We start from the raw sequence: 27,951 nt of genomic DNA on the forward strand, positions 1-27,951 counted from the left end.
TATGCAAGAAATCCCTTCAGACAAGAGAGTCTGTATTATCCTTTCCACTCTCATGGACAGATTCCTGGTTTCTGCACTTCAGAGCCTTTCTATAAAGCTCCTGAAGGCAGCGCAGCACACAGAAATTATTTTTTAGTTGAGGTGACAACCAGGGACACTGGCTGTGGAGTGGCCATGGTGCAAATGGGGATATTCACTTGGTTTTGAGCTAGAGAGCCCCTGCCTGGTGTGCACAGGAGTCCAGGGCTCAGCAGGGGATGGGCCAGAGCACCAGCTCCACTTGCATCACACACAGCTCTGGAACAGTGCTTGTAGAAACAAGCTGAAACCCCATGCAGTAACACAGTCACAGCAGCAACTGTGACAAAGGCTAAGAGCTTCTTAGAAACCTTGGAAAAGTGGGTATATGGAAAACAAGGGGATCAGACCACTGCAAATAGATCTTGGAGCTCCCATCTGTCTGCTGAAGGGTGTTGCTGCTTTGCCAAGATGCAGCAACTGACAGCCCATCTGGTTTTGGTTTCTTGCAGACAAAACAAAGAGATGACCTTTCTGAAGGGTCTAGGCAAGCCTTTTTTATTTTGCATCTGCACCAGATGAGGGACATTCATTCACAAGGTCAGAAAGCTTCTCTGAGCTAAGGGGCAGAAATCAAGACACCAAACCACTTAACATAGCTGGATCATAACTTTAATCTGTTAACTGCAAGCTACATACAAAGCAAGTTCTCAGGGGAAGGGAGAGGAAAAAAATTCTGGAGACTAGTAATGGACACACAAGATTCTTCATCCTTAAGCTACAAAAAGCTGCCAAAGACTTGAAATAGAGGCAGCAAATATATCCCCATAATGAAGTTCAGGAGCTCCTCTCATTGAGGAAGTCTCAAGAGTAACCCACAATGCAGATGTAACGTTTGTGGACAGACTTAAGTTCAGTAAGACCACTGGGCACTACTGCAATGAATCTTAAAAATGGATCTATGTGGAAAATGAACAACTGAGACTAGGAACAAACAGCTATTACTTATTCTTTGGTAACTTACTTACCTTGGACTAACACCAGAAGCACTGATGAGGGAACCAGAAAGCACCCATGAAAAGCACTGGCAATTCTCCCTGATGTGACTGTACAAGGGAGGAAGCTGGAGGAATTATCAGGAATAAGGTGTCTGGTGAAGAGGGTGAGCATCACCCTCATTGCTGTCCTCAGGTCAACACTGCAAAGTAGCTTTTGCTTCCTTAGGAATGTCCAAAACATAAAACCCAGCTGTAACTGAGGGGTTGCTACCCAGTACTCACAAGGTGGATACTACCAAACCCATAATTAAGCCACTATTTAGATAACCCATGATTATGAATACTAAAATGTAATATCCAAAGACACCCAAGTTAACAAGTCTACTGCAAAGAGCTGAGCAGTAACATCAAAATGAGTGTAGGCACTCTGCAACAGCCCAAGAGATCCCACATGACTGGAAAGTCAATAGCAGGAGGAAAAGTCTGGGAAGTCTGTTGCAATTTAAGTTTATTTTCTCTTGTTCAAATGCCTAATGAGAGATAAGCCAGCCTGTTTCACCTGAGGAACAGAACATTCCTCTGTAATACCATCAAACTCGTGCAAGGGCAACTGCCCAGTTCTACAGCCTGAGACAGCCCCAAAGGTCTACCCAGTTTAAAATAAAACAAACTGAAGGTCTCCAGCATTGCTTGACAAAATGCCAGCAAGCCCATTTCTGCTTAATGGAAGTCACCTCTGCAAGCACAAAATCACTACAACAAAAACTGGGATGATTTGGGGTGGAGGAGGCAACTCCAAACAGTCCCAATCAGGAGGGCAGGAAAGGATGGAAATAATTAAGCAACTTTGGAAAAAAAAACCAAGATTGTCTAAAAACGTGTGTGCTGCTGGGTCTCAGCAGAGCACAGGGTGCCATTCAAGCAGCTACTGAAACACAGCCACCAGGCTGATCTCCATCCATCCCAGGGTTTATCAGCCATTTGAACAACAGGGTGAGCCCAACTCCCTCCCTGTGAAACCTGGAGATAACCTGCTGCACAGCCATCCCTGCACTTTGATGGGAAACACATGCATTTCTCACCATCATCCTCCATACAACATACCCAATATACCCAATTCTGATGCATAACCTAACAGGGCAACAAAATCAAACCCAGAAAGAAAACTTGAATTTTTCTCCTGTCACTTGTATTTGGACTCTTGGCATATCATCATCTTTCTCTGTCTCCATTTCCAATTCTGACTGGACAGAAAGTGACATCTGACCAACAACAAAATATTCTGAAATTTAAAATCTGTATCACTGAAAGCATTTAAAACCTCTTGAAGCAGGCTAAAAAATAAGTTCTCCCTGGCCCAATTTATTCATGTGCTTGAAGCACTACCTAGTTTCTTTCCATTTTGGGGGGGGAATTTTCATACAACAACAAGGATAGCTTCCTCTCCATAGGAAATTAGTTTTACTAGACAGTACCCTGAAGCAAAATATACAGAAGCATGTAAGATTTGAGGGATTTTATATCATCATCCAGAATCTTCTAAAAATTGTCAAAAAAAAAAAAAAAAAAAAAAAAAAAAAAAAAAAAAAAGAGGGAGGAAAAGGATGCTCAGGCTAACAGGACCATACATTAAGGTACTTCAGGAGATCTGAGTCAGCAAAGAGGGACACTTCTCAGGAGTGCCAAGGTCACCTCTTCAGAAACCTAGAGATTCTGCTGATAGTGCAGAAAGATCAGCCTCCATGTTTGGAGGCTGAAGCTCAGTCCATACAAATACCCTTTTTGCACCCTCATCCAGACCTGAAATATGCTTCAATTAACAGATCAACATCAGAGCTAGGATTTCCTGACCAAGAGTTTTCCTTTGACACTGATGACATAAAATGCCTAACTACTAACTGTTGTTTCAGCAGGATTAAAGGACACTCAGAAGGAAAAAAAAAAAAAAAAAAAAGCTGCACTTCTTCAAACCAAACCCAGATAAAAGAACCTAACTGAGCATGTGCCCTGTGACAGAGTGATCTCATGCAGTAGCTGGAGGAGGAACCCTGTGTATTTTCACCAAGACTTGTTTTTCTCTGTATGCTTTTCAAAATACCTCAAATAAACAGAATGGTATATTGCTGTCACAGAGCAACACAGGAAACATTGAGATCTTTTTTAAAAAAATGAAGAACAACTCTAAATAAAACTTGAGTGCTTCATTGCTCCCCCATGGTATATGGTTTGCCCCTCTTCAGAGAAAAGCTTGAATAGCCACACACATGGCACTGCAAACTGATTAAGTTTAAGCAACCAGCTCACGAGGGATGTGGAATCACAAAATGCCCAGAGATGTGTGTGTGAAAGCACCTGTGTCAGAGCTGGAGTGAGTGAATTATGCTCCTGTACAGGTGCACAGCTGGGAGCTCTTCTCTTTACAGCATTTCCACCTGGATGGGAGGGAACTGCATTCCTTGCAGGATTTCCATCCAAGCCTCCACTACCCACCAGAAATTAAGCCTGAGGCTCACTGCTTGGCACTGCTGATGGAGATCACCTGCAGACACCAGGGACCAGAGCTACTGTGCAGTGGTGGCTGTGACCTCCAGCAGGTACAGGAACAGATCCCAACCTTGTCTTTCATCTCAGCTTCAACCCACTGCCCATTTGGCACCAAAGCAGTGAGCTACAGGCACACCCTGCTCCATCAGTGACATGGGCAGGGGGAAAGCATTCATGCCAGCAGAGCACAGAGGTGTCAGCAACAAGGTGAGAGTTTGATGCCTGCCAAGAGGCCAGAAGGAGCACCCTGGAGTCCTGCATTTTACCTTATCTAAGGCCATCACCCTGGAAAGTGCACCCTTCACAGCTGGACCTGAAGAGCATCAGACTTATTCTCCCTCTCCACTCCCTTCCCGTGTGGTGTTTGAGGGAGTTTGGGGAAATGCAGGGGATCTGGGGAAAGACTGAGCCTCTCCTGTAGCAAGCAGGATGATAGCAGATGCTAGCACAACATGAGCAAGTTACCTTGCTATGTGGAAAGATTCTAGCTCGTGTTAGACAAGTCTGAGATGCCTTCTTTAAAAAAAAAAAAATAAATAAAAATTAAATATTTATTCCACTGGCTTGTTAAAGAAGATAGCAAACCAAAACAGCCAAAATAGGGAAAGTTTCCACAACCTAGGACAAAAAAGGCCCTGGATTTCAGTCAGTTTATGAAGAACCCATGGGCTATTGCTGCAGCATCCTTAGGAACCTTGGCTCACGTGGAAAATTAATAGATTTATTTAACTTTGAGTAACAAGAACACTCATGTCCCTAGCCCCCATTTCCTCTGAGCATCTCTCCAGGCCCTCTATGAAAAGACACCCAGCAACAGCCACACTGTAGGACAGCCTAGACAAACTCCAGTTGTGCAAGCTGTTACCTGGGACAGGCAGAGGAGGAAGAGAATATAATCTTTTGCTCCTGGCACTGCTGTAAACTATTTCAAATACAAATGCAATGCTTGAGAATTCCTGCATTTCTACAGCTTGGGCTTGATGGGCAATAGCCTGGGGAATCCACCCCTGTGCTTCACTGAGCACAGCTTAAAATTACCATATTCCTCTATGTATAAACAGTGTCATTAGACTTGTACTTTTAAAAAATAAGATCAACCTTGGCCAGGGCCAGGCTCTGCAGATAAAGAAGTAGCTTATCTCTTATAAATATTTTTAATATTCTTTAATTACAAGTAGTCCTCACTCCAGGTAATGTAACTGACACAAAGTACCTGCACACACGCAGCCCCGAGACTTTCACAGAAAGCCCAAGAGCAACCACTCTATAAGAAAGGAATCCTACCTCACAGCAAAGTAGGGGAGGGTGCACATGGCCAAAATAGCCTAAATGTGTGGGAAGAGTCATTTGGAGTAAATACAACAAAAAGGGATTTTAAAAACCCTTCATACAAAGGATCAAGGAGGTTAAAGCAAAAAACTGGTTCAAAAAGATGTACAAAACTGTTGAAGACCAACAGAAAACAGCTGAAAAATAACTTGCATTTAAATCAGAAATCAATGGCATCACACAATTTTGTTGTTAAAAAAAAAAAGGAAAAGTGGAAATCTGTGTAAAGACCAGCATTTATAAAGAGTTATCATTAGCTCCAGAGACCAGCATAATTCCCATGAAGTCCTGATGGAAGGGGGCCTCCTGCCACAAAGAGTTTCGTTCCAGACGAGTCGTAGCAGTGGGTGTAAACAGCATTTGGGAAGAAATTTATGTCAGAAAAATAATTCCTCCAGGTCTCATCATGATTCTGTTAAAGGAAAGTTTAGATTGTTATTGTCGCCAAACAAATGCAAAAACTTGTTTCACAAAAACAGAAGGCAGCTTCCAAAACCTAAAAAGGGATCTTTCCTGTTATTATGCCCTGAAGCTTTAGACAGGTCAACCTGAACATACCAGAGTTGCCATGAAGCATTTTCTGAGGATATTTGGGCCCAACAATTGAGGGGAGGAGGTGAAGGGTAGGGAAGATGTATCAAGTTTCATTAGCTTTTAAAGTTACATCACAATAGTACAAAAGATAATGGACAGAAAGCCATTAACTGCTTTATGATAACATACAGGAAATTGAACTCAAGTGCCTGCTACAACATCACCTCAGGAAGCTACAGCTCCTCAAATTGCATGCAATTAAATTACATCTCTTTTGGAGTAGCACGTTTTGAAGGAAGACAGTGTATTTTGTGTTTAAAGTTCTGAAAATCAGAAGCTAGGTTACCTTTGAAAATACAAAGATATAAAATCTAGCTCATCAGTGCATGAGAGGCAGTGAGTATGCCTTACACTCAAGCAACAACCTTTCACAAAGCTTTTGGAGACAGCAGTTCTGCAGCACTTCTTGCTTTTCATTATTATTGTTTATATGATCACTGTTTTGCTGGGACATCTCTCATACAGTAACACCCATGACTACAAGAAGAACCAGTTCCCAAACCCCAGGGCACTCCGGTGTAAAAGGTTTTCTGCAGCCCCACACTACTCACCAGCCAGCCTTTGCCAGTAGTCAGTTTCAAAATTTCACCTCCTCCTAACTTCTGCTTCTGACCATAGCAGGCACGTGGGGGCTTCTCCTCCAGGAACCTCTGGGCTCTGATATCATAGAACAGTAAGGAACCTTGCCCTGTTCCCACAGTGATGATGTGCTCATAGAAGCTCACCGACCGAATACCTGCCACACAGAGAAGAGACACACAATGCACAACAAGAAAGATACTTCAGCTCTGCAGCACTTCTTAGAATCATAGAATCCTAGAATCCTAGGGGTTGGAAGGGACCTCAAAAGATCATCTAGTCCAACCCCCCCTGCCAGAGCAGGGCCCCCTAGAGTACATCGCCTAGGAACGTGTCCAGGCGGGTTTTGAATGTCTCCAGTGAAGGAGACTCCACAACCCCCCTGGGCAGCCTGTTCCAGGGCTCTGTCACCCTTACAGTAAAAAAATTTTTTCTGATATTCAACTTGAACCTCCTATGCTCCAATTTACACCCATTACCCCTTGTCCTATCACTGGTCACCACTGAGAAAAGCCTAACTCCATCTCCCTGACACTCACCCCTTACATATTTGAAAACATTGATGAGGTCACCTCTCAGTCTCCTTTTCTCCAAACTAAAGAGACCCAGCTCCCTCAGCCTTTCCTCATAAGGGAGATGTTCCACTCCCTTAATCATCTTAGTAGCTTCTTGGGGTCTGATGTTTTCTTTAAGAGGAAATGCCCACTGATATTCTCTGGCATATACCAGCAGAAAGCTTTAAGCCTCTGCAAACAGCAAGAGCAGTCACTTGGAGGAGGGAAGGCTGGCACAAGAGGGGACCTCCTCTCATTTTTGCTTCAGAAGTGCTCTTGATGAGCAACCTAGCAGATCACTTGCTTAACAGGAACAGGTGATGAAGTGTGAAAGCAGATGGCATATACTTCTCAGTGCAATTTATTAATAAAAAGCTATAAAATGCAGAATGTCTGCAAATCTAACAACAAAAAATTAACTGAATGAATCCATGATGTACCCACAAGTAAGAGGATGTTTGGAACAGGCTTTCAAGAATAGCACTTCAAATTGTCTCCTAAAGAGCTGAAGTACTTCATATTAATCAGTCCCATCACAAAAAAAGCACAACCTATGCCTATAACTGATCACAGTAAGCTCAACATACTCAGCACTCTACCACCTGTGGACCTGGACTATCTGGCTTTGAGCAGATTGAGTCTCACTCCTGAGAGGCAAGGAGGCTCCAGAAATCCCAGAGGAAAATCAAGACACAGTAGCACATCCTAGACAAGGAGCAGGCAAAGAGTCTGTGCTACATTAACACTGATACCTTAAAATCAAGGGCAGACAACACAGCACTGCATGCCAGTAAGCAGAAAGCAGCTACTCTTGCAGATCAAGAAGTCCAGGGCCTGCACTTCCCTCCCTGCTGAGGTGTTAAGAAAAGCAACAGAAGATGCACTTTTAAAAAGCATTAACTACCTTCTCATGTAGAGCAGACAGGGTTACATTGGGTAAAATATAACCAGTCTCAGCCTTCTGACTTGCTTTCTTACAGAACACTAGTGATCTGAAGTTAATGTGGACTTACCACCTTCCACAGGCCCTTGTAGAAGCTGACAGTACATTCAGGTAACATTTCAAAGCACTAAAAACACCAAGTCAGATTTTACTCTGCAAATGAATAAACACCCTACTTCCTAGAGCTGCTGCACTGCTCCAGGTCCCAGTGAGATCAATGGAAAAGCTGGAACACTTGGCCTCTTGGGAATTAATAATCCTTAAGTGCCTCCAGCACCATGCCAAAAAAGATACCTGTCTATTATGCAGAACAGAAAATAGCACTGAGCAAAGGTTTTGTCCAGCAGGGATGATCACATACTCAAGGCAAAAGCTTTCAGCCAATACAGTTCAGTGCCTTGGTATTTCTTTCCATGTGAGGACCTTCACAGAGCCCTCACTAGCAGCAGGTCAGGACAAGGGCTGCAGCTGGTAAAGGTGCTCAAGTGCCAACACGAGCTGGCAAAGCACCTTTTCTCATGTTATTCTCCCAAATGTGAAAGAAGCAGACCATGAATCTACACAGGACCATTCAAACTTCAGTAACCATAAATAATTCTTTCCCATTCCTTGCATTTGCTTTCGGTAACTTGTCCAGTGAGGAGATGATGAATAGAGCCAAGCTAAATAAGGACTGCAACTTACTAGTCTGGGATTAACATGGTTTAAAATGGGTATTACAGCACAGTGTCTTCTCATGCACAGAAATAAAGAGTATGGGAAAAAGTTTATGGGACCATTCCCCCTGCAAGCCCTGGTGTAAGGTCTCATTGGTTGCAATTCATCAGAAAAGGAAAAAAATGGCAGTCAAATCTTCAAAATTTTTTTGGTTTTGCTTTGTTGGGGTTTTTTTGGTTGGTTGGGTATTTTTTAAGAGTGAGCTTTTGTATATTTAAAGCAAATAAATACACATTGAAAATCAAGTCTCACTCATGCAAAGCAAACATTAACACAAAGCACTGACTCCCAGCATGATACCCACAAAGCAAACAACATTTCCAGTCCTAGGGAAAAATGCAAAAATAGGTAGTATTAATGGCAGTATGAAGACTGGACTTTCTTTGAGATTAAGTAAAACAAAGTAAAATATAAGTAGAATTAAAATGCACATTTAAAAGTTCATTAAGATTTGGATGGGGTACATTTTAGTTGATTGCAAAAACACTGATATCTTTCAGTAGATTTCACAACTGCTTTTAAGTTCAGCTTGCTGGCTGCTCGAGGAATAGTCTCATAAAAGAGAAACATATACTATCATTTCTTTAGTCTGTGACGTGAAGAACCCTCTCCCTTTATTAAAAGCCTGTTTTGCTGCAGTCTTAATAGCTACTACTGCTAGAAAACCATCCCAGGTTTCTTACCACTGCCTCGTTCCTTGGAACAGACGGATTTCACATTGTGAGAAGGCTGCCTGGGATCCAGAAAGGAGACGTGTGCCTGGGATCCTACTGCATACACTGACCACTCCTGACCATAAGCCAAACACACATTCTCCCTGCAGTATGGCAACTTCGTGGAAAGTAACTGGAACAGAAGTAATAAAAATCAACCCACTATGACAAAAGAAGACGCTGCTAATAGAACAATTATGTCATCTATGCTCAGGCAAGGCGCAGTGAAAAAAAAAAACAAGCGGCAGCGAAAAAAAAATAAAAATAAGATCACCACAAAAACAGAACTTCCGGGGAAAACAACAACCTGGCCCAGAGAAAAAAAACTGAAGGAGATGAGACGCCTTCTCTGAACCAAACAGATGATTAAGGCTGGAAACAAGTGTTATGGAAAGGAAAACAAACATTTTCCTAAGTTGGTTTACATCTTCCCGTGATTTCCGCAGCAGGTGTATGCAGACATCAGCTCTCAGCTGAGAAAGATCCATGTGCCAGCACAAGTATGTCTGGGTTTGATCTGTAATTACACCTACACAAGTGCAGCTTCCTTTATCAGTGCTGCTAATCAAGTACCCATCATATTCTACACAATGGTTCACTTCAGATAGTGCAAAACTGGTGGGAAGGTAGGAGCACTTCTCACCCTACGAAATAAGTGAAGCAGGGCATCTCTTTCCTCAGGCTCTAATTTTTAGCACATTTCATTTTACATAAAACTTTCAAGTACTCTACAAACATGGCTGCTCTTTCTCCAAGCAATTAAAAGAATATGAAGTATACTGAACAGCCTTAACTGCTAGAGGATTTATGAAATTTATCACTAACAAACAGAAAAGCACCTTTGATAGTGTGTGTTCTGCTTTCCAGAGATGAAAATAGCCATCTAGGGACACAGCTCCCAGCTCCTATACAAAAATAAATAAGAGTTAGTTTCTGTGTTACTGGTGTCCTTACAAACTCTCACACTCTACTGGGCAGGATGCATATTCTGGATTGAATTCGTTCACAATCCTGTAGTCTTAAGATAAATTTTCATTTTTTACTGTCACTGATAGAATGAAATATAGCACAAAGGTTCTGGGTAGAATAAGTATTAATAAAACAGTAAATAAACAAAAATAACTTTCAAAAGTATAGATCTTGCTAGACAATCAAATAATTAATTATTAGTACAAGCCAGAGCTGACAGTTCTCTTCAGCAGCTCCCACACTGATTCTGACCCTGAAGCAAACATTCTTTTTCAGGCAGTACTGTAATGAAAAAGCTATATGAAGTCTCCATCACAGAGAAGTAATTAACAGCTACAGTGAAAAATAAAGCAGAAAGAAAAGTAGTGGGAGATGAATTGCTACTCCCACTACTAATGAAAAGAGATCAGCATGGGGGAGGTTAACATTTGCTGTTTGTCAAACCCCACAAAATAACACCACAGCAAGGACTAGTGCCTGCCCCATGTGTCAGTCACCTCACTTGCTGAGCAATCCATTAACGATTCAGCCATCAAAACAGGACCTGCCTGAATGTTACCTGGTGTTCACAAAAGGGGAAGGAAAGCAGCAAGACAACTCAGGAGTGGGATTCAAGGTGCAGGAGAGATGTCCTGCTGCTTTATCTGCTTCTTGTAAACATTACCTTCCTCCCTCACTTTAAAGTGCAAGTCTACAATCAAACCCACAGGGAAACTGTTCCTTGTGAAAACATGTAATTTTTTTTTCTACTGGACTTCTACATTCACATGAGGCAGAAGCAGACATAGCAGACTATCATCTCATATGAGAAGGATGCAAAAGGATGAGGAAAAATACTAGGCTGCTTCTCTGGTATTTTTAATTTAGATTTTTTTTTTCTTCTTTTTCTAATATATCTGGACAGCTTTAGGAGTTCTCAACTGTCTTGCTCATCTTACTGACCTTGTTCTTATTGTTGAAAGCCAGTGCTCGGACTTTGCAGTTGTCAGGATTAGTGTTCTCCTTGGGGATGTCTTTCAGAGCCCTGTGTGTTATGTGGGCATAGACAGGAACTTGAGAGAGGTTGTGCCTGGCATCACTTTTGGACAACACATCCTCTGTGATTTCCCAGAGACCCATTGAACCATCCCGGGAACCTGAATAAACAGGGCATAAATAAACAGTCCATTTCACATATACATAACTTCCCTTTTTAAAAAAGGAGTAACACAGTCTGAAAGAAAGGATATTATCATTCAATCTAACTGAATGCTGTTGGTGCCTATGTGTTCCTTATTATTAACAAAAACATGACTTTACTGAGCTGTCAAGGTCAAAACATTTTGAACTCACTGTCAGCTCTTGTCTACACAGTTTCCAAGCAGCTACATCACCTTATCTGTTTTCAAACTGGCAGAGATGCATCAAAAGCATGATCCTGTATTAAAAATGCCATTAGAGATTGACACACGAAATAAACTCAGAGGTGGCTGAATAGCCTACATGTTCAGCTTGACTTACCTTGTCTAATATTCTATTAAGTCAAAATTAAAACCTCCAAGAATACTGAGCTTGATTTATGCCAATTTGGGTTCACTTGATTTCTGCCAGTGTGCTTATGGATATTTGCACATATATTTGTGAACTGAACAGAAATAACAATTTCAAACTGCATTTTTTACCAATCTGTATGGAATCTATCTTAAAATTATTCTTCTTAAACCCATGCAACCTGTTGTTTAAACACAGAAACCCATTTTTCTGCTGAATTTGAAGACATTAAGCCAAAATAGGAATCAATGAGAGAAATAATTCTGAAGAAAGCTGAATGTCTGGTTCAAAGATCAACACAGGCTTAATCCAAGGTCCTATACCCATTCCCTTCCAGTGTTCAGTCAAATCACTTCTCTCCAAGTCAGCTCTGACAGATTTGACAATTATCCTCAATTTCTCCCCTATACACCCCTCCTCCTTTCACAGGGAATGGAATATTTAATAAGGAATATTTAATGTCTTGAAGATGCCTGAAAACATTAGATATCTACATCAGACTATTAAATTTATAAGCTTTTGTACATTTCAGAGAGTAAGCTGCAGTTAAGCAAAACATCTCATGGCAATATGGGTGGCCCAGCACTGCAGGAGATGCCTTTGCCCCCTCGCAGATGGAATCAGTCATTTGCCACCATCACCCACAACCTCCAAACAAAAAAGGAGCTTCCTAATGGTACTGCATAGCATCAGAGAGCACATGACACTGCACCCTGCCGGTCAATTTACATGCTGATGGTTTTTAATGGCACATAATCGTTTGTGATGGAGGTTGAATACCGAGTAGTAGAATTCCTAAACATCTTGACATACTTTAGAAGGAGGCTGGCCCTTTTAATAGCCCTTTCCAAGGAAAAACCTCAGTAGATGTTGTTCATCTGGTTAGCCTGAAGCTAAGGACAAAATAATTTGTTACTCTAGGCTCATGCCATACTGGGAATTGTTCATTCCATCTGAAGCTTTTGCCATGGAAATTTTGTTTTGCCCAGCTGTGAGGACTGATGCATTCTCCCTCAGCTATGACTGCTTAGTCAAGAGTTTAATCTTATGCCTGTGGACTACTGAAAACATATTGCTAAAGGTCTTACAAGCAGAGCCCTGCCTTGTTCTTGATGGATTTAACACAAACAAGAGTAATAACCATGACCCTGCATTCTCCACAGTTTTGACTGCAGTGACAAAATACACTGCCAAATATCAACCCTCAGGCTGTATGATTGGTGTGATCTGCCATAGGACCAAATACCCTTTTTTATTCCTGTGGCATCTAATCTTCCCCAAGATTAGAAAAATTACATTTAGTTTCTTAATTCAGGCAAAGGTCTTTGCTATCTCCTCAATGTTTGGAGTTGAAATATTTCTGCTCCATGCTTTCAGATACAGATGTAATCTGTAAGATTAGAACAACATCAGGAGTTTGCTGTCTTTGTGTTCTCCTGATTAGAATTAATTAGTGGAGTTCTGAAGAACTCTGATTAGCAATCAGACTACTTGCTTTCAACAAGTTTTCCTCATTGCCAGGACACTGTAACCCACATCCTGCTGTAAGCATCATACAACTGAGGACGTGGCAGTCTTCTTCTCACACCCCCTCCCTTGAGCACGCAGAAAACACCGAGAGCAACACAGTTCAATCTCTCATGCTGTGCCTCTATACTGTCAAGGATCAAATTTTATGTTAAATTCAAAATAAAATTTCAGAATTAGCTTATTTAAAAAAAAAAACAACTTTTGAGTTTTATATGAGATGCTTAAGATTTTCTGTCACTTGAAGTGTGACAGAATACTCCTTGTACAGAACTCTACACAGCAAGACAGCAAACTACTGAATTAATGCAATAGCATATTAGTATTGCTGCCTAAGTAAAATTTGAGTAAATTAAATAAAAAAAATTAAGTAAAATTTGCTGAAGTTATGCTGAAGTTGGCTGAAGTTACGGCTTAGTACCCAACTAATTACTAAAAAATCAGTAACTGACCTTTCCCATTACAGCCTTCTGTATTAACTACCATGGTGTTGTGTGCACATACATATATACACACATACATACAAAACAAGCTGAGTTGTTGATAGAAACTGCTATTGTTCTGCTCTGTTCCAAAATTACTAGCTGATAACCCACATCCATCTTGAAATTATTCATCTTGTGTAGGATTCATTGTGTTTAGAGATCCTCTCATGGCAACGCCTACTGGAAAAACAGTAATATCCCCTTATATATATATATGTATCTATATAAATACTATAAATTCATACCTATATATATAAAAAAAAAATCTAGAGCAGGACCCTAATAAGTAGAACAAGAGCTAAGACTAAGACCAAGAAGGGTTTAAATACTCAGGGTAGTTCCAAGTGGTTTCAAATGCCCTGATAAAGGTGCTTCCACAAGACACAATATCATGTACAGTATAGTATCATGTACACAGTGTACAATTCAGGGGGAAAAAAAAAATAAAGAAAAGAATTGACTTTACCAGAAACAGCCATAGTATCACTGATCCAAGCAATTGAAAAGATCCAGTCCTTATGTCCATCCTAAAAGAAAAAGACAGATTTTTCTGTGCCATTATGCTCGGGTGTAATCTCAAAGCAAACAAGTATTGTTCACTTTGATTTTCAGTACAAACTCAGAAGGACAGAAAAGATTCCAGTATTAAGCAGTTGAATTACCTAACTGTTATTTTAACAGTTTCCTATTCTGAAGTTTCTATTTTGAATAAATAGAGAGCAATTATGTGATTGAAAAACAGGTCTCAGAACAAAGACACACTGATTTCAATTCTAAGGACTTATTTTTTCCATTTTGAAAGCAGCCCTCTTGCTGCTATGAAGTAGGTGCATACTTTTATTTCCTTAAATGCACAACCCTACTATAAAAAGTAATCAAAGCCTTATGTTTGTAATGTAACCTACAGATGAATTTTTCAAGACTATCACTTCACAAATGTTTTCTTTAGCAAGTGAGAAATATATGAGGGAGGGGGATAAAAGTCTGTAAGGCCCCAGTTCTGTCTGAAAATCTGCAAAGTCACAGCAGCACAGAAAGTAATAGCAAGTTGAGCCTTTCTACAGCTGGTTATCTGCTGCTGCAGAAACTCTGACCTAACTTCTGATCTTGCAGTTAAAGCCTATGTGAAGTTCTAAATGTAAAATGAGACACATGAGAGAAGTGCTTACAGGACAAGACAATATTCATTGCAGCCTTTTTTCTTGCTAAAACTGGCTATTTTAAAACGGCCTTATGATGGTTCATAAATATGAGAAGCATCAGAGTCTATCAAACAACCATAAGCTACTGGGTTAGGAATACTCCTCAGAGCCAAGTTCTACTGCTGGAATAATATACACAGAAGCTGCACTCGAGGAGGGAAACACTTAACAACTTGTATAATATTTTTGATTTTTTAAAAAAATATTTCTCACTAAAACTATTTTCAGAGGTCATGACCAGAATTAGACTTTAGCATTTAAGATTCTGTTACATTTTCTTTCACTACTTAAAAGGTAATTTGAAGTAGAACTGAAGAATGGTGAATAAGAAGAAATCTGAGTCAGAACCCTAAAAGTTGTCTCACCTGTTTGTAACCTCACTCATATTTAAAATATCTTCTCAAAAGACGACTTAAATCAGGAATGTTTTTGAACATGGAAAAATTCACCCTCCATTACAGGACTCCCAAATCTTAACCTTCCTCTGACCTTACACAGTCCTAAGGAAGTAATTCCTGAAAGTGACAGAATAAACCCTCCCCAAACACTCCCACTTACATCTCCCACACAGACAGGATCCAGTGTAGGCAGACGATATATTGCAAGACTGTTGGGGTTGTCTCCACCTGTGGCCAGAAGGGTCCTCGAGGGGTTGAGCTCAATGGCATGAATACCACATCCCTGCTGGTTCACCATGCCAGGCTCACGATCCTTCAGAATAGGAATCTTAGTAATTTGACCAGTCTGGACATCTACTACAAATAACTGGGAAGGGAAAAAAAAAAAAAAAAAAGAAAAAAAAAAAAAGATGTAAGTCATCAAACAGATAACGGCAAACAAGATGGTCAAATATCCTCCTTACTTTGAACTTGCAGTCTCTTCAAACTGGAATCCACAAATTCTGAAAGTATGGCTGAAAAATGCGTAAATTTCTTATTAAAACAACTAAAAGTGGGTTTTATTTCGGTCATCTCATTTGGTTTTCACAGCAGTGAAAAAGAGAGGGGAAAAACCTGTCATGGGAGGTTTCCCATTTAATAAAAGCCCTTGAATCCAAAACTCTTTTCCCTGTTAAATACCATGACGAAACAATATTCATTTGTCCTGTACCACAATAAGAAAGAGAATCCAACATAAAAAAAGCAAGTAAGCCCCAGGGAGCTTAGCACAAGAATTCTGCCTCTCAGAAAAGATACTTACCATTAAGTTTTGGCTGTGGCAAACTGACACTTTTTACGTTTATATAATTGGAATTTTCTGGTGATACACAGAGAATAGTAACTAAATACTGCACTGCTAGTACTAACATCTAAAAAAGATGTCTCACTACATACATCATGCTGCAAAAAGACTAAGTTGGAGCTGTGTGTCATGTTTCCCTGGCAGAAAACTCAGCTGATAAAACCTTATACCTAAAGTCTCTTCAAAAACACATCATTATACCCAAAGTTTTATCAGTTTAAACACATACAATCACATATAGGACTATAATCTAAACCAGAAGAAAGTTTTACATCACCTGCCAAAGTGCACTTTCATTTGGGAGGCTCTTGTGCTAGATTATTTCACAGATATTGTTCAGAGTTCTACTCACAGTTAATGAGGTAAAATGGAGGGTACAAAGCCTAGTGACAGAACATGAGCAAAGCAAGGAAATGGAGGACCTGAAGTTGACATGATGCTAGGGAAATTGATGCAGAATACAGACCAGGATTAAAATTTAATTACACACACCCTTATATTTATTCCTCCTATAACCAAAAACTATTGTCTCACAGCCTCTGGAAGTGAACTGAAAATGGAGAAGACAACAACGAAAAGAAAATTCAATGCAATTAAAAACTATGCACCTCAAGGAAGTTGTTCTGAAATCCTTCCTTCTAGAAGGACAGAAGAATCTAGAAGTTCTCAGAGAGAAGTTACACATACAAGTTGCACATTCAGTTCCTTATTTTGTATGCAGGTGTGGGGTCAGGCAAGAGCTGAAGTGCAGCTGGGTAGGATGGAGGAGGCACTCCTCCCAAAATTTACAATGCAGTTCAGTGACTGAGGCAGATGGTAGAGACACCATCCACACAGCAGCCCCTTTCCCCTGACCACATACCTGAAAATTAACACCTGCACTGCAGGATCAGGACCAGTAATCCCCTCTCCTCTGATCCTCCCTGGTCCTTCCCTGGTAAGTCCATACCCTCTTTTCCTCCTCAGCGTTTCCTTCCAGCAATAATGCCCAATTGCCTCCCCTGTTCTCCTTTAACTAATGAAAAAAAACCCCACAAAATCAAGAGTTAAGTAAGATTAAGTCTTGTACGTATCATCTGTAGATCTTAAAGCTGGCTCCAGAAATGTTAATTAGGAAAACACATCCACACCTCAGGATGTCCATGGACTGACTCAGAGAAATCATGCCTCAGCTGTAAGAGATTTACACTTTGAAGAACCTCTCAACAGATATGAGGACTGAAATTAAAACCCCTTCACATTGTCCAGCCTGACTCTACTGCCATACGTCCATGTTTCAAACAAGGCTAACAGAGACTTGCTGTAATGCAAAATTGCTTCAGGTAAACTAATTGGGCTGAGAAGGAAAAGAACCTGGAAACACACAGTGCTGAAGAATCAGACTCTCACATTTCTGCCCTGGATGTTCAAACTGGTTTGAGCCAGGGTAAGCAAATTTTCTTTCTAGAAATTTTAATTTTACTTTCAGTTAAGTTTCTTTCAAGGAGCTGCACTTGCTGGAATTAACAGCATGGTTCCCAGACAGTGTCTGCTTCATAACACTCAATGTCTAAAGTTACAGCTAGAGAATGCTAAGCAGAACCAAGGCCACTGCTCAATTCTGAGAAACATCTAATTCTCTAGCAACAGAAAGGGATTAAAGGGATCACACCTGCAACCCCTATGTGGGGAGAATTGGAACAAACAGGTGACTGAAATTGATCAAAATAAGTATTCCATCCCATACATGTCTTGGTATAAGTTCAGGGGATCATGAGGGTCAAGTTCTCTTTGTCCATGGCTGGTATCCTATGAGGATTCTGTCCATCTGTCTGCCTTTGATCCTCCTCTGTGCCCTCCTGAATCTGTGTGTTCCTCCTGCATCCAGATCCTGTCTGCTGCTGACTCCAAGAGCCCAGCCTGGGATTTATCCAGAGCTGCTCTGCAGCCTTCAGTGGTGACATGAGTGTTATTGGGAGAGGAATATTATACTGCTTTGGTATATATTTGTACATAATTATTTTCCGTTTCATCACTACTGTTTAAAGCTGTGTAGTTTATTTTCCAACTTTTAGGTCTCTCTCTCTTATTCCTTCTCTTTTCCCTAAAGGGGATGGAGAGCCTGTCATTTGTTTAATTGCCAGCCTAGTGTTAAACCATGACAGAACCTCAACATCATCTTCCTGCAACGATTTTCCAAATTAAGACACTCTCAGAGGCAGCAACAGGATGTATTTCTTGCAGTGCTTTCACCTGCTTGCAGCCCCCCTCTCGTCTACCATCAGCCCTTGAACCTCTTTGTCATTTCCTTGCTTTTCTCCTCCAGCTGCACAGCGTTGCTGTAACCAGAGCAGCAGCTGCTCTTAGGGCAGCAAACTTCGCTAAGGGACTGGGGCTTTGTCATTTCAGCCCCGAAGCCCTAAGCTGTAACTCCTCCCCTTGTTTGGCAAGGAGTCTGGCACACTGTGGGTAGTTTAAAAACAACCTGGGCCACCTCCCTGAAACAAAATAAGCAAGCACTGTCTGTGTGTGCTGGGGCTCTTGCATCATCTGGGGCAGGACAGGAAGCTGCAAGCTCACTCCTTGGAAGCTGCACCACTGATTGCCAAGAAATCTTCCCCTGTAAATCCAGCAAACGGGAGCCAAGAGAAGCCTAACAGTTGCTAGACACTTCTAAAGCCAAAAAGGGAGAAATGTTAAGAAACAAACGTAGGAACCAGCTCAGAATGCGGGAAATCTGAATACCATTTTAAGAGTTTCAAATACACTGTAGTAAATAAAGTACAAAATAGGACTGATTTTACACAAGTGCAGCCAAACTGACAGCATACGATGACACAAATTCAAAGAAAAACCAGAAGCCGGTCTGCTTCCAAGGAAACTGCTACCTTCCCCACTCTTAAAATAAGTGCATCTACAAATAACTCCAGGAACAGTCCAGACTCTAGTAAGAGTTTTGACAGAGTCCTGATAGCTGAGCTATAATTTCTTTTTTTTTTTCTTTATCTGAAGTAGGCAAAATAAGTTCTTTTTCAGCAACTCGTTATATAGAAACAAAAAAAACAGCCCCCCAAAATCATTTCCTGGCTGCAGTAAAGCCCCACCAATCTCCAACCAAAGAACTGAGCATATTGTGTTCTTGGTCCTAGTAAAATGTATGCATGTCAGCCATTACTGTGCCAAATAACACCCAGGATTTAACGAAGCCACAACTGCTTTGGCTTGGGCCAAGGACCACACTTCATCTGTGAAAAATAAGAACAGACTCAGCTATTGCATTTTCTGCAGGGCAGCCCTGTTCTAACAAGGGAACAGGATGGATGACCTGAGAAAGTATTTTTTTATTTTACTTCTTTTTCCCCTAATAATTTCAAATGTAAAGTCTGCAACAGTGCTGTCACTCAAGGATCAAGGCAGACAGCCATGGCTAAGTACTACAGTTGTCATAGCTGTCACGTAACTTAATGATCTGGGCCACAAAATTACTACCTGTATGCTTATTTTTCCTTTGCTTCACAGAAGTTGTGAGAATTCATTTTTGCAAATGGTTCTTATATAATTACCATGTGGCCATCCCCTTTTTAAACAGCTTACAATCAATTTATTCAAGAAACTGTTCCACTTCATTCACTAAGGAACTTCATTATTTAGCTTGCCAAAAGTAAAGACTACAAAAGGGATTCATGAATCACCTGCCTTTTATACAACAATGAAACCAAAGCTAGATACTCACCGAATTTAAGTAGCCTTCCCCTGCATCTTTAACTGAATGCATTGACTTTATACAGGAAGATAAAAAAAACAGTTATATGAAAAGCCAAATCAAGGCAGCATGTAGACCCTCATGTCCTCTGCTGCTGCTCCTGCAGACAGGACTGCAGATAACGGGTAAGCCTTATTTTTCACTTGATCATATATATCAATCAGAACAAAAACAAAGGGTGTCATGCTGAGCTACAGCATGGTTTTTTACACAAGAAGGATGGACATAAATTTGTCAGATACAAAGAACATGCATGAAAGAGAATACTTATTCTTCATGAAAAAAAGTGCTCACAATATGCTCTGCACCCCATCTCTTCACACATATCACTCTCAGAAATCACACTGACGCTTGAAAGAAACCCCAAACAAACACATTGCCTCGCTGAAAATAGTCACTGAGAGACAATCATGATGAACTTTCCACACTTGGCTTAAGCCAGTCTTTGAGAATCTGCAGGCTTCTTCCTTACCTACCAAGTCTCACCACCCTCGTGACAGCAACTAGTCCTCAGGTAGCTGTAAGGTCAACTGGATCGTATCTCTGCCTTGGGTGAAAATCAACCCTACAAGAAAACCCATCTGAACACAGAGCAGCAAGGTGATCCACCTGACTTCTCAGTCCCAGACACATCAGTGCCAGCAAAGAGCAAGAGGGTGGGAACATCCCATTCTGCAGTGGCGTAACTTCAGACCAGCTGAAGCTGGTCACAAACATCTCACTCTCAGCAAAGCTGAAAAATTATATTACTGTTCTCCTTCTGATATGTCTTTTGCTAACAAAACAACAAAAGCAAGACAATGCTTACAGTGCCATACCCCCCCTGTTCTGTCACAATGGGCACGATTAAAAACTCTTTCCCCATCTTTTTTGTAACCTTCCTACATGTATTGAAAGGCTGCAATAAACCCTCCCCAGAACTCTCTCTCCTCCAGGATGAACAACTCCATCTCCCTCAGCCTGTTTTCTCAGCACAGGTGCTCCAGCCCTCTGAACACTTTTGTGGCCTTCCTCTATACCAGCTCCCACAGATCTGTTTATTTCCTGTGCTGAGGACTCAGGAGCTGGACACAGGACTACAGGTGGAGTCTCAATGCCTTCCCTCAAGCTGCTGACCACACTTTTTTTAATGCAGCCCAGGATATTCTGGGCTTTCTGGGCTGTGAGGTCACATTGCTAGCTCATGTCCAGCTTTTCATCAAACAATACACCTGCTGCCTTTCTCTGCAGGGCTGCTCTCAATCCCTTCATCCTTGCACTTGGCCTTGTTGAACCTCACAAGGTTCACATGGGTCCACTTCTCAAGCTTGTCCAGGCCCCTCTGGATGGCATCCTCTCCCTCAGGTTTGTCAACTGCACCTCCAGCTTGGCTTCATCTGAAAACTTGCTGAGGCTGCGCTTAATCCCCCTATGTCACTAATTAGGATATTAGACAGTACTGGCCCCAGTATGGACCCCAGAGGGACACCACTTGACACCTATTTACCACTCTGCATCCAACCAATTCCTCATCCAGTGAGCTGTCAACCCATCAGTTCCTTAACTCTCCAGTTTAGAGAGGGATGTTGTGGGGGACCATGTCAAACATATCACAGAAGTCCAGACAGATAGCATCCACAGCTCTTCCCATGCCCACTGATGTAGTCTCTCCATCAGAGTACACCATTATGATGGTTACGTAGGACTTGCCCTTGGTGAAGCCATGAAGGTTGTCTCTAATCACCTCTCCTCCAAGTGCTTTAGCAGAGCTTTGAGAAGGAGTTTTTGCATGATCTTTTTAGGCACAGGTGAGGCTGACAGGATGGCAGTTCAGAGTGCTGCTTTCTACCCTTTCTAAAAATGGGTGCAATGTTTCCCTTTTTCCATGAGGGACTCCACACTACTGCCATGACTTTTCAAGTATCATGGAAAACAGCTCAGCAAGCACATCAGCTATGCACTAACACACACTAATCTCTGCACTAAACCTACTCACAGGTTGTGCAGCACAGGTGACACAAGTGGATAATGGCCTTACATATCCTCCTTGACAGGGTCCAACGTGAAACAATCCTGAATGTAAAAAAAACAACCTGAGAAGTGAGCAGCAGTAAAAGCAGCCAGCAAGCTGACTGACTGAATTCACACTTGGAGAGACAGACCAAGTAATCAGACACTCCACCTTGCTATGAAACCCCAAGGCACTACTAGATAACAGGCACACACTTTCATGCCATTGAATTTGTCACTGCCAAAATCACATTTGCCATTTGTTTTCATTTGTGTCTTGCCCTCCCTGTTTAATTTCAGGAGGCTGGCAGAAAGCTATCACATGTTGGCAGCTGGCAAAGGATAGAGAAGTGACAGACTTTGCCTGTTGAAGGGCACCTCTGCCACCCACACCATACCTGTTACAGAAACCACAAGATTCTGAAAACAGCCCTGCAGCTGAGAGAAAACCAAATACTCTTGAGACCAGAAACACAGGCACCAGAGGTTTCCTTACACTGAATTTAGTGAACTTAAGAGTAGACTCACAAACTCTGGGCGCATGACTTCTCGTTCCCTCCCTGGAACCAGAAATGGGCAGTCTTCTAGGTTTTCTGTTACATGCACTGAGCCAGAAGATATGTTAATTTGCAAAGAAAATGGAAATAATTTCCCCAAAGAGTGTCTCATCCAAGGATGGAAGAGTAGCATTATATTCTTACCCCTATAATCCAGGACTACAAGCCTAGGTTCTAATTTTATTATACACACAGAACAGACATGGGATCTCTTCCACAAATTTCAAGTCTCCAAGAGGAAACAAGAGCTGGTGATTTACAAGCAGGGAGTTCAAGGCAACACACAAATCTACCAGAGAGGGAAAAGGTATCAGTTAACATTCAGAAAGCAATTCATTCAAGCCTTGGAAAAAAAAACACCTGAGAAAACAGAGTATTCAGTAAGAAAGTTTTAAAACACGAACATACCTAGCAGGGCTGCCCCATGGGGAAAAAAAAAAAATTTAATGCACTTCTATTCCTAAGCAACTGGTAACTAAGACCTTCTTCTGTTGAGGGAATGATGTACAGCTCTTGTATTTTTCATCCTTAGCTTCATAACTAGCAAAAAAGAAACAACTCCCAAATACATACACAGAACTAATGCAACAAAAGAAGCTGCAAAATGATTCCTGGAGCTTCTTTTCAGAAGGTGCTTTGTTCTTTTTTCCTAAAAATAGTAAAAAAAAAAAAAATAAAAAAAGAAAAATTCAGCTCTCTGATGTTCACAGTTTTCATTTGCCATAAGGTTTTCTCCTATGTAAGTCTCAGAATTTCTCTAGGAAGCTTGAGCCTAAGATTACAGGTATCATCCTCAGAGAATTCTTCACCTTTGGTAATTCAGATGCCATGGTGACACACTCTAAACATCTGCACCTCTCAGAGGTCTGCCTGCTTATTTACTTGAATTTGAAAAACAACTGAAGACCATTGCATAAAAAAAATCAAGGAGATTCTTGCAAACACGTATTCTGTCTCAGAAAAACCCACAGGATTTTATCTGAATTTGTAGACACTTGAATGCTTGTGTAAGGTCCATAGGTCTAACTCTATCAGGGAAAGCACACACCTTTGGGAAACTCAAATACTTGATTCACAGACGGCCACCTGTGAGCACCAGGATCCACTGGAGTACAGCAAAGGAATTTTATATCTACAACCATACGCAGGAATATTTAAGGAAAAAAAGTTACTCTAAAAAGAAATAAACAGTTTTAACCCTAATTAAAAATGAGCCATTAACAGTGTTGCATGTTCTCCTCAGTGTTCATGGTGATTAGTACTGCCAAGTGACTAAAAGTAAACCTGCTCCTCTATGGCAAGAGTCTTGTTATTAAAAATAGTGAATCCTTTTGGCACTGCAGAGCCAAGGGCCATTTATAAATTAAATGCTAAAAGCTCTCAGCGCCACATTCAAGCTTTGATTAAAGTAACAGCTATGGTTTCTATTTTTCTGTTGCACTAACTTTAATTACATGCAACTCCAATGCAGCAAGCCCCATTGAAGTCAACCAACTTGTTGTAGATTTACTCCCAACTTTAAGGCCACAACTTCAGCATATGAGCTTCTTTGTTAGGTTGCTTACTCAAGAGATGAGAGGGAAAATCTTGTAATTAGGAGTGTGGAGTTTAATGCTCTACTTGTTCAAATGTGAGCACAAAGCAACCAAGCTGAAGCTCTTACAGTATTCATAATTCAGATGCAATCTTTCACAATGATGAAGTGACTTCTTTTGTAACCCCTGTACTTTGCTTAATAAAAAAACAAGGCCTTTCCATAATGTTTAATCGAGCTGTGGAAGCAAACACTTCATTGCAGCCTATGCAGTGGGAACAACAATATGGTTGAATCCCTCTTCAGTTCTGTGGTTGTTCAGTATCCAGCAATTTTCTGCAAGGCTGCATTAACAACACACTTGCTCGTTTATCTCTGCTGCAGCAGTGCTGGAAGTGCCTAAGTTACAGAACACAGAAAAATTTCTGCAGTTCTATAGAACAAGCAGTGATCTTACTTATTGCCACAAGCAGGATTTCAGAGAACTTGGGCTTCAGCAGGAGTTTGTTTCCTTTAAGGTGTTCCAGGAACAGTGCTGTCTGCTGACCAGCTGAGGCAACGGATATTGAAAAAGAAGCAGAGAACTTGTATTTCAGGCTTATTTCTTATTAAAAATTGGGTTTTTTTTTTATACAGATAGGCCTTGTTCTTAAGAGCTACTGATTGAAAGCCGCCTGCTGTGTAACCATGAATCGTAACAGAACTGAAGTAAAAAAAAATATACCACTGTGCTTTCAAGTCAGACCACTGAGCACAGCACCTGTGCACACACACACAGAAATATTAAGGAAAAGAAACAATAGCCCCATCTGACATATTTTGAGGTTTAAGAGCTGCTTGACCTTACAATGCTCAACTCATTCCTGTGGCACTAAGCAACTTGCCAAAAGCAAATTTTGCTATTTTACACTAATTCAATCAGAACTTCATAGACAAAACCACAACATTAGACAATGAATTTTGGCTACTAACTCTGAGAGAGTACTATGAAAGCAGTATGATCTCCTTCATTCATTAATCACACACACCATAATACTAATACTGCCTATAAAGTTTCAAATCCAAAGCATAATTTCAAGAGCCTGAGAAACCTTCAATTTTTGTTAAGGCACGCTAAAGTATTCTCCTGGTTTGGGCCAGGATAAAGGTGATTTTCTGTCTTGTGCTTTTCCTCACAGCTAAATCTCTTGTAGGTAGTTGCACTTGCTAAAATTAACAGCAAGTTTCTCAGACAGTGTCTGCTTCTGGGACTGATAACACTCGATTTAAACACTGAAAACAGAGTGTGGACAAAAAAAAACAACCCACTGAGTGAAAAAGATAATCCTGAAGATATGAAATAAAGTTTTTAAATCTGAAACATTGCTAACTACTCTGCTGAATATGTGGAGTTTAACCACAGTTTTTAGTTTTGTAGTAACTTACCAAAATCACTAGCATGAAACAATACATAAAACAAACCATGTAAGGGGAAAAGATTCTTACTAGTATCTTCTGGCTTCATGACAAGGCTGCCCCAGAGCAAACCCTAGCACTGTTCTTTAACTTTTTATCTTCTGGACAAGAAGAAAGATCCAACCCCACTGCTCCTGTCCATTCCACAAAGAGATGTAAATCACTCTGTGCAGCTTAGACAGATGCTGCATCCAGGTACAGACCTTGTGTGGGTGTGTAGCCACCTACACAGCACCATATTTTCAAGATGAGAATGGGTCATCATTAAGCACCACCTTCATTCAAAATTAACTGTGTATGATTTTGACTCCTAATGACTTCCTAATATTTTCCCTGGCAGTCCACGGAGTTCGACTGGGGCAAGTTTCATTTAGGGGGTGGAAAAACTAAGACGGGTAAGAGAAACAGAGAGGTAGCACTTACTGTGTTGCATTTTGTCCCACACACCACCTGTCGGTGGTTCAGCCACTGGGAGGCAAACACTTTATTAAGGGTTCCGAGGTGGAATTCTTTCTCCTTCAGGAGGCTGGGAAGCTGCTGTGCTGCATATCCGTGCAACAAGCGGCGATAGCTGGACTCGTTCTGCAATCTGACCTCCCTGCCTTTCAGGTAGTACACCAGAGACCTCTTAACTGGGGGGAGCCTTTTCCTTTTGGGGACAGGGTGATCCCACTCATACTGTGGAAGAGAAGCAGGGAGATTAGACACAGCAATGAGAATAAACTTGAGACATGACCCTCCTAAATTCAAAGGCATTCCCAGCAAAACACTGACGCTCTCCAAACCGCCCATGGAATACCCAGCAGGAAGATTAACTCGGAAATGCTGACACAGCCTTCATCAAGGTAAAATTAAGAGTAAATATTTACTGAAGAAGTAACCCTGCGATGACATTAAAACCAGTCCACACCAGTTCTGCACCACTCGGACACCACACGCTTACAGAGACAAGGAGAACCCAAGAAGCGCTTTACAAGAGCGCTCCGGAGGTTCGGGGTGACACCGCGGGGGGACCACCCGGTACCAACCGCGCTGTCCATCGGCCTCCTCATCCCGGCGGCTCGGGCTGTCCCCACAGCAGGGCACAGAGCCGGGGAGCGGTGGGGACCCGGCGGGGTCCCGGCGGTTATGAGCCGAACGGCTGAACCCAACGGGGCAGCTCGGGGAAAGATCGGTGTGGGGGGGAGGCACTCGGGACCCGGGAGAGCCCACGGGACGGGAGCGGGACTAAGGGGCTGCCGGCTCTATCGCACCCAGACACCCCCCGACCAAGTGTCCCCAGGCCCACTGGACACCCACAAGTACCGGCAACCCCTCGCCCGCCCTCCCTGCCCCAAGTGGGCACAGGGACACGGCAACCCCCGGTCAGGGTCACCCCTCTCTCCCCGGACACCGGTGTGTTTTCCACCGCCGGGACAAGCTCTTCACCCCCACACACACCTCGCCCCGACACACACCCGCTTCCCCGTCCCCCCCACAACCTACCTGCTCCCCCTGGAGCCCCCCGGGCCCCGCGGCAGCAGCCGCCGCCGCTTTCCGCTTCCTGCTAACTGTTTTCCGGGCCATAGTAGAAGAAGGAGAAGGAAGAGGAGGAGAAGGAGAAGCCGAGAGCCCGGCCCGGACCCCACATGGAGCAGGAAGGGCCGGCGGCCGCCGGCGGGAAGGGCATATAACCGCGGGGAGCCGAGCCCGGTCGCTCTCTCTCCCGCAGGCCCCGCCGACCGCTTCACGACATTTTCCACCGCGGTTTTTATATTTTTTTTTTAATTTTTTTTTTTTTTTTTTTTTACGACAGCCGCCTCCTACCTTTCCGGCGGCTGCCCCACCCCCAACCCCCCCCCGCTCCGCCCCGTCTCATAGCAACCGTGGAGAGGCCGCCCAGCCCACTGGGCGGTTGCCATGGCAACGTAGCCCGAAGAGGAGGGGGAGATGCTGGCCCTGTGGTAGCTCTGGTGGCCACGGGGCTGGTGTTCGCCTTTGCCTGTGCCCATGTGTGCCTACGGCCTCGTTTCTTGGTGAAGGAAGAGTCTGGTGTGAGGCGGCTCTCCTGTCTTTTCACAGAATCACAGAACGGGTTTGGCTTAGGAGGAACTTCAAAGATAAGCCCCCGGTTCCAACCCCCCTGCCATGGGCAGGGACACCTCCCACCAGACCACCTCCCACAGGTTGCTCCAAGCCCCATCCACCCTGGCCCTGAACGCTTCCAGGGATGGGGTGTTGTTGGGAGCTTCCCCAGGCAACCTGTGCCCGTGTCTCACCACCCTCACAGAGAAGGATTTCCTCCTGGCTTTCAGCTTAAAACTGTTCCCACCTCACCCTATCAGTCCCTCCAGGTACGGGAAGATGTTCCAAGGTCTGCCCGGAGCCTTCTCCAGGCTGATCAACTTCCCACTCTCTCAGCCTGTCTCCACAGCAGGGGTATTCCGAAGGTTCTCTGATCATCTTTGTGGTCTCCTCTGGATTCAGCCCAACAGCTCCGTCTCCTTCCTGTGTTGGGGGTCCAGAACTCCAGGTAGGGTCTCACCAGAGCAGAACAGATGAGCAGAATCCTCTCCCTCTCCCTGCTGGCCACGCTTCTTTGGATGCAGCCCAGGGCACAGTTGGCTTTCTGAGCTTTAAGCACACACACTACTGGCTGGTGTGGAGCTTCTCATCCAACACCCCCAAAAACTGCTCTGTTCTCTGACCAATCCGTATTTATGCTTGGGATGTCCCCGACCCAGATGGAGG

General features: G+C 42.5%; 1 protein-coding gene across 2 annotated transcripts; it reads right to left on the reverse strand.

Moving 5' to 3' along the window:
- Positions 1–674: 674 nt before the first annotated feature.
- DCAF12 (DDB1 and CUL4 associated factor 12) lies at positions 675–27,049 on the reverse strand. Of its 2 annotated transcripts, none has more exons than XM_071732205.1 (9): positions 26,707–27,049; positions 25,645–25,899; positions 15,261–15,467; positions 13,967–14,027; positions 10,901–11,094; positions 9,829–9,894; positions 8,960–9,122; positions 6,035–6,219; positions 675–5,301 (listed from the first exon to the last, which is right to left on the reverse strand). In XM_071732205.1, the coding sequence occupies exons 1-9, from the start codon at positions 26,785–26,787 to the stop codon at positions 5,143–5,145; spliced, it is 1,371 nt and encodes a 456-aa protein (XP_071588306.1). In that variant the 5' UTR covers positions 26,788–27,049; the 3' UTR covers positions 675–5,142. The 2 variants fall into 2 exon arrangements, with proteins under 2 accessions (XP_071588306.1, XP_071588305.1); XM_071732204.1 differs by lacking the exon at positions 26,707–27,049 and adding an exon at positions 26,250–26,363 and having other exon boundaries at positions 4,710–5,301.
- Positions 27,050–27,951: the final 902 nt, after the last annotated feature.

This window comes from Heliangelus exortis, chromosome Z (genome assembly GCF_036169615.1).
Source record: "Heliangelus exortis chromosome Z, bHelExo1.hap1, whole genome shotgun sequence".
In the NCBI taxonomy this organism is placed as follows: Eukaryota; Metazoa; Chordata; class Aves; order Apodiformes; family Trochilidae; genus Heliangelus; species Heliangelus exortis.

What these genes read in the sequence shown, in the direction of transcription:
- DCAF12 (XM_071732205.1), bottom strand. Translation starts at nt 26,787, where the DNA reads ATGGCCCGGAAAACAGTTAGCAGGAAGCGGAAAGCGGCGGCGGCTGCT. An exon ending in GGGGGCTCCAGGGGGAGCAG is followed by an intron (nt 25,900 to 26,706) that starts GTAGGTTGTGGG and finishes TCTCTTCCACAG; the next exon opens with TATGAGTGGGATCACCCTGT. An exon ending in TTCCAAGGAACGAGGCAGTG is followed by an intron (nt 6,220 to 8,959) that starts GTAAGAAACCTG and finishes TCTGTGTGGCAG; the next exon opens with GTATTCGGTCGGTGAGCTTC.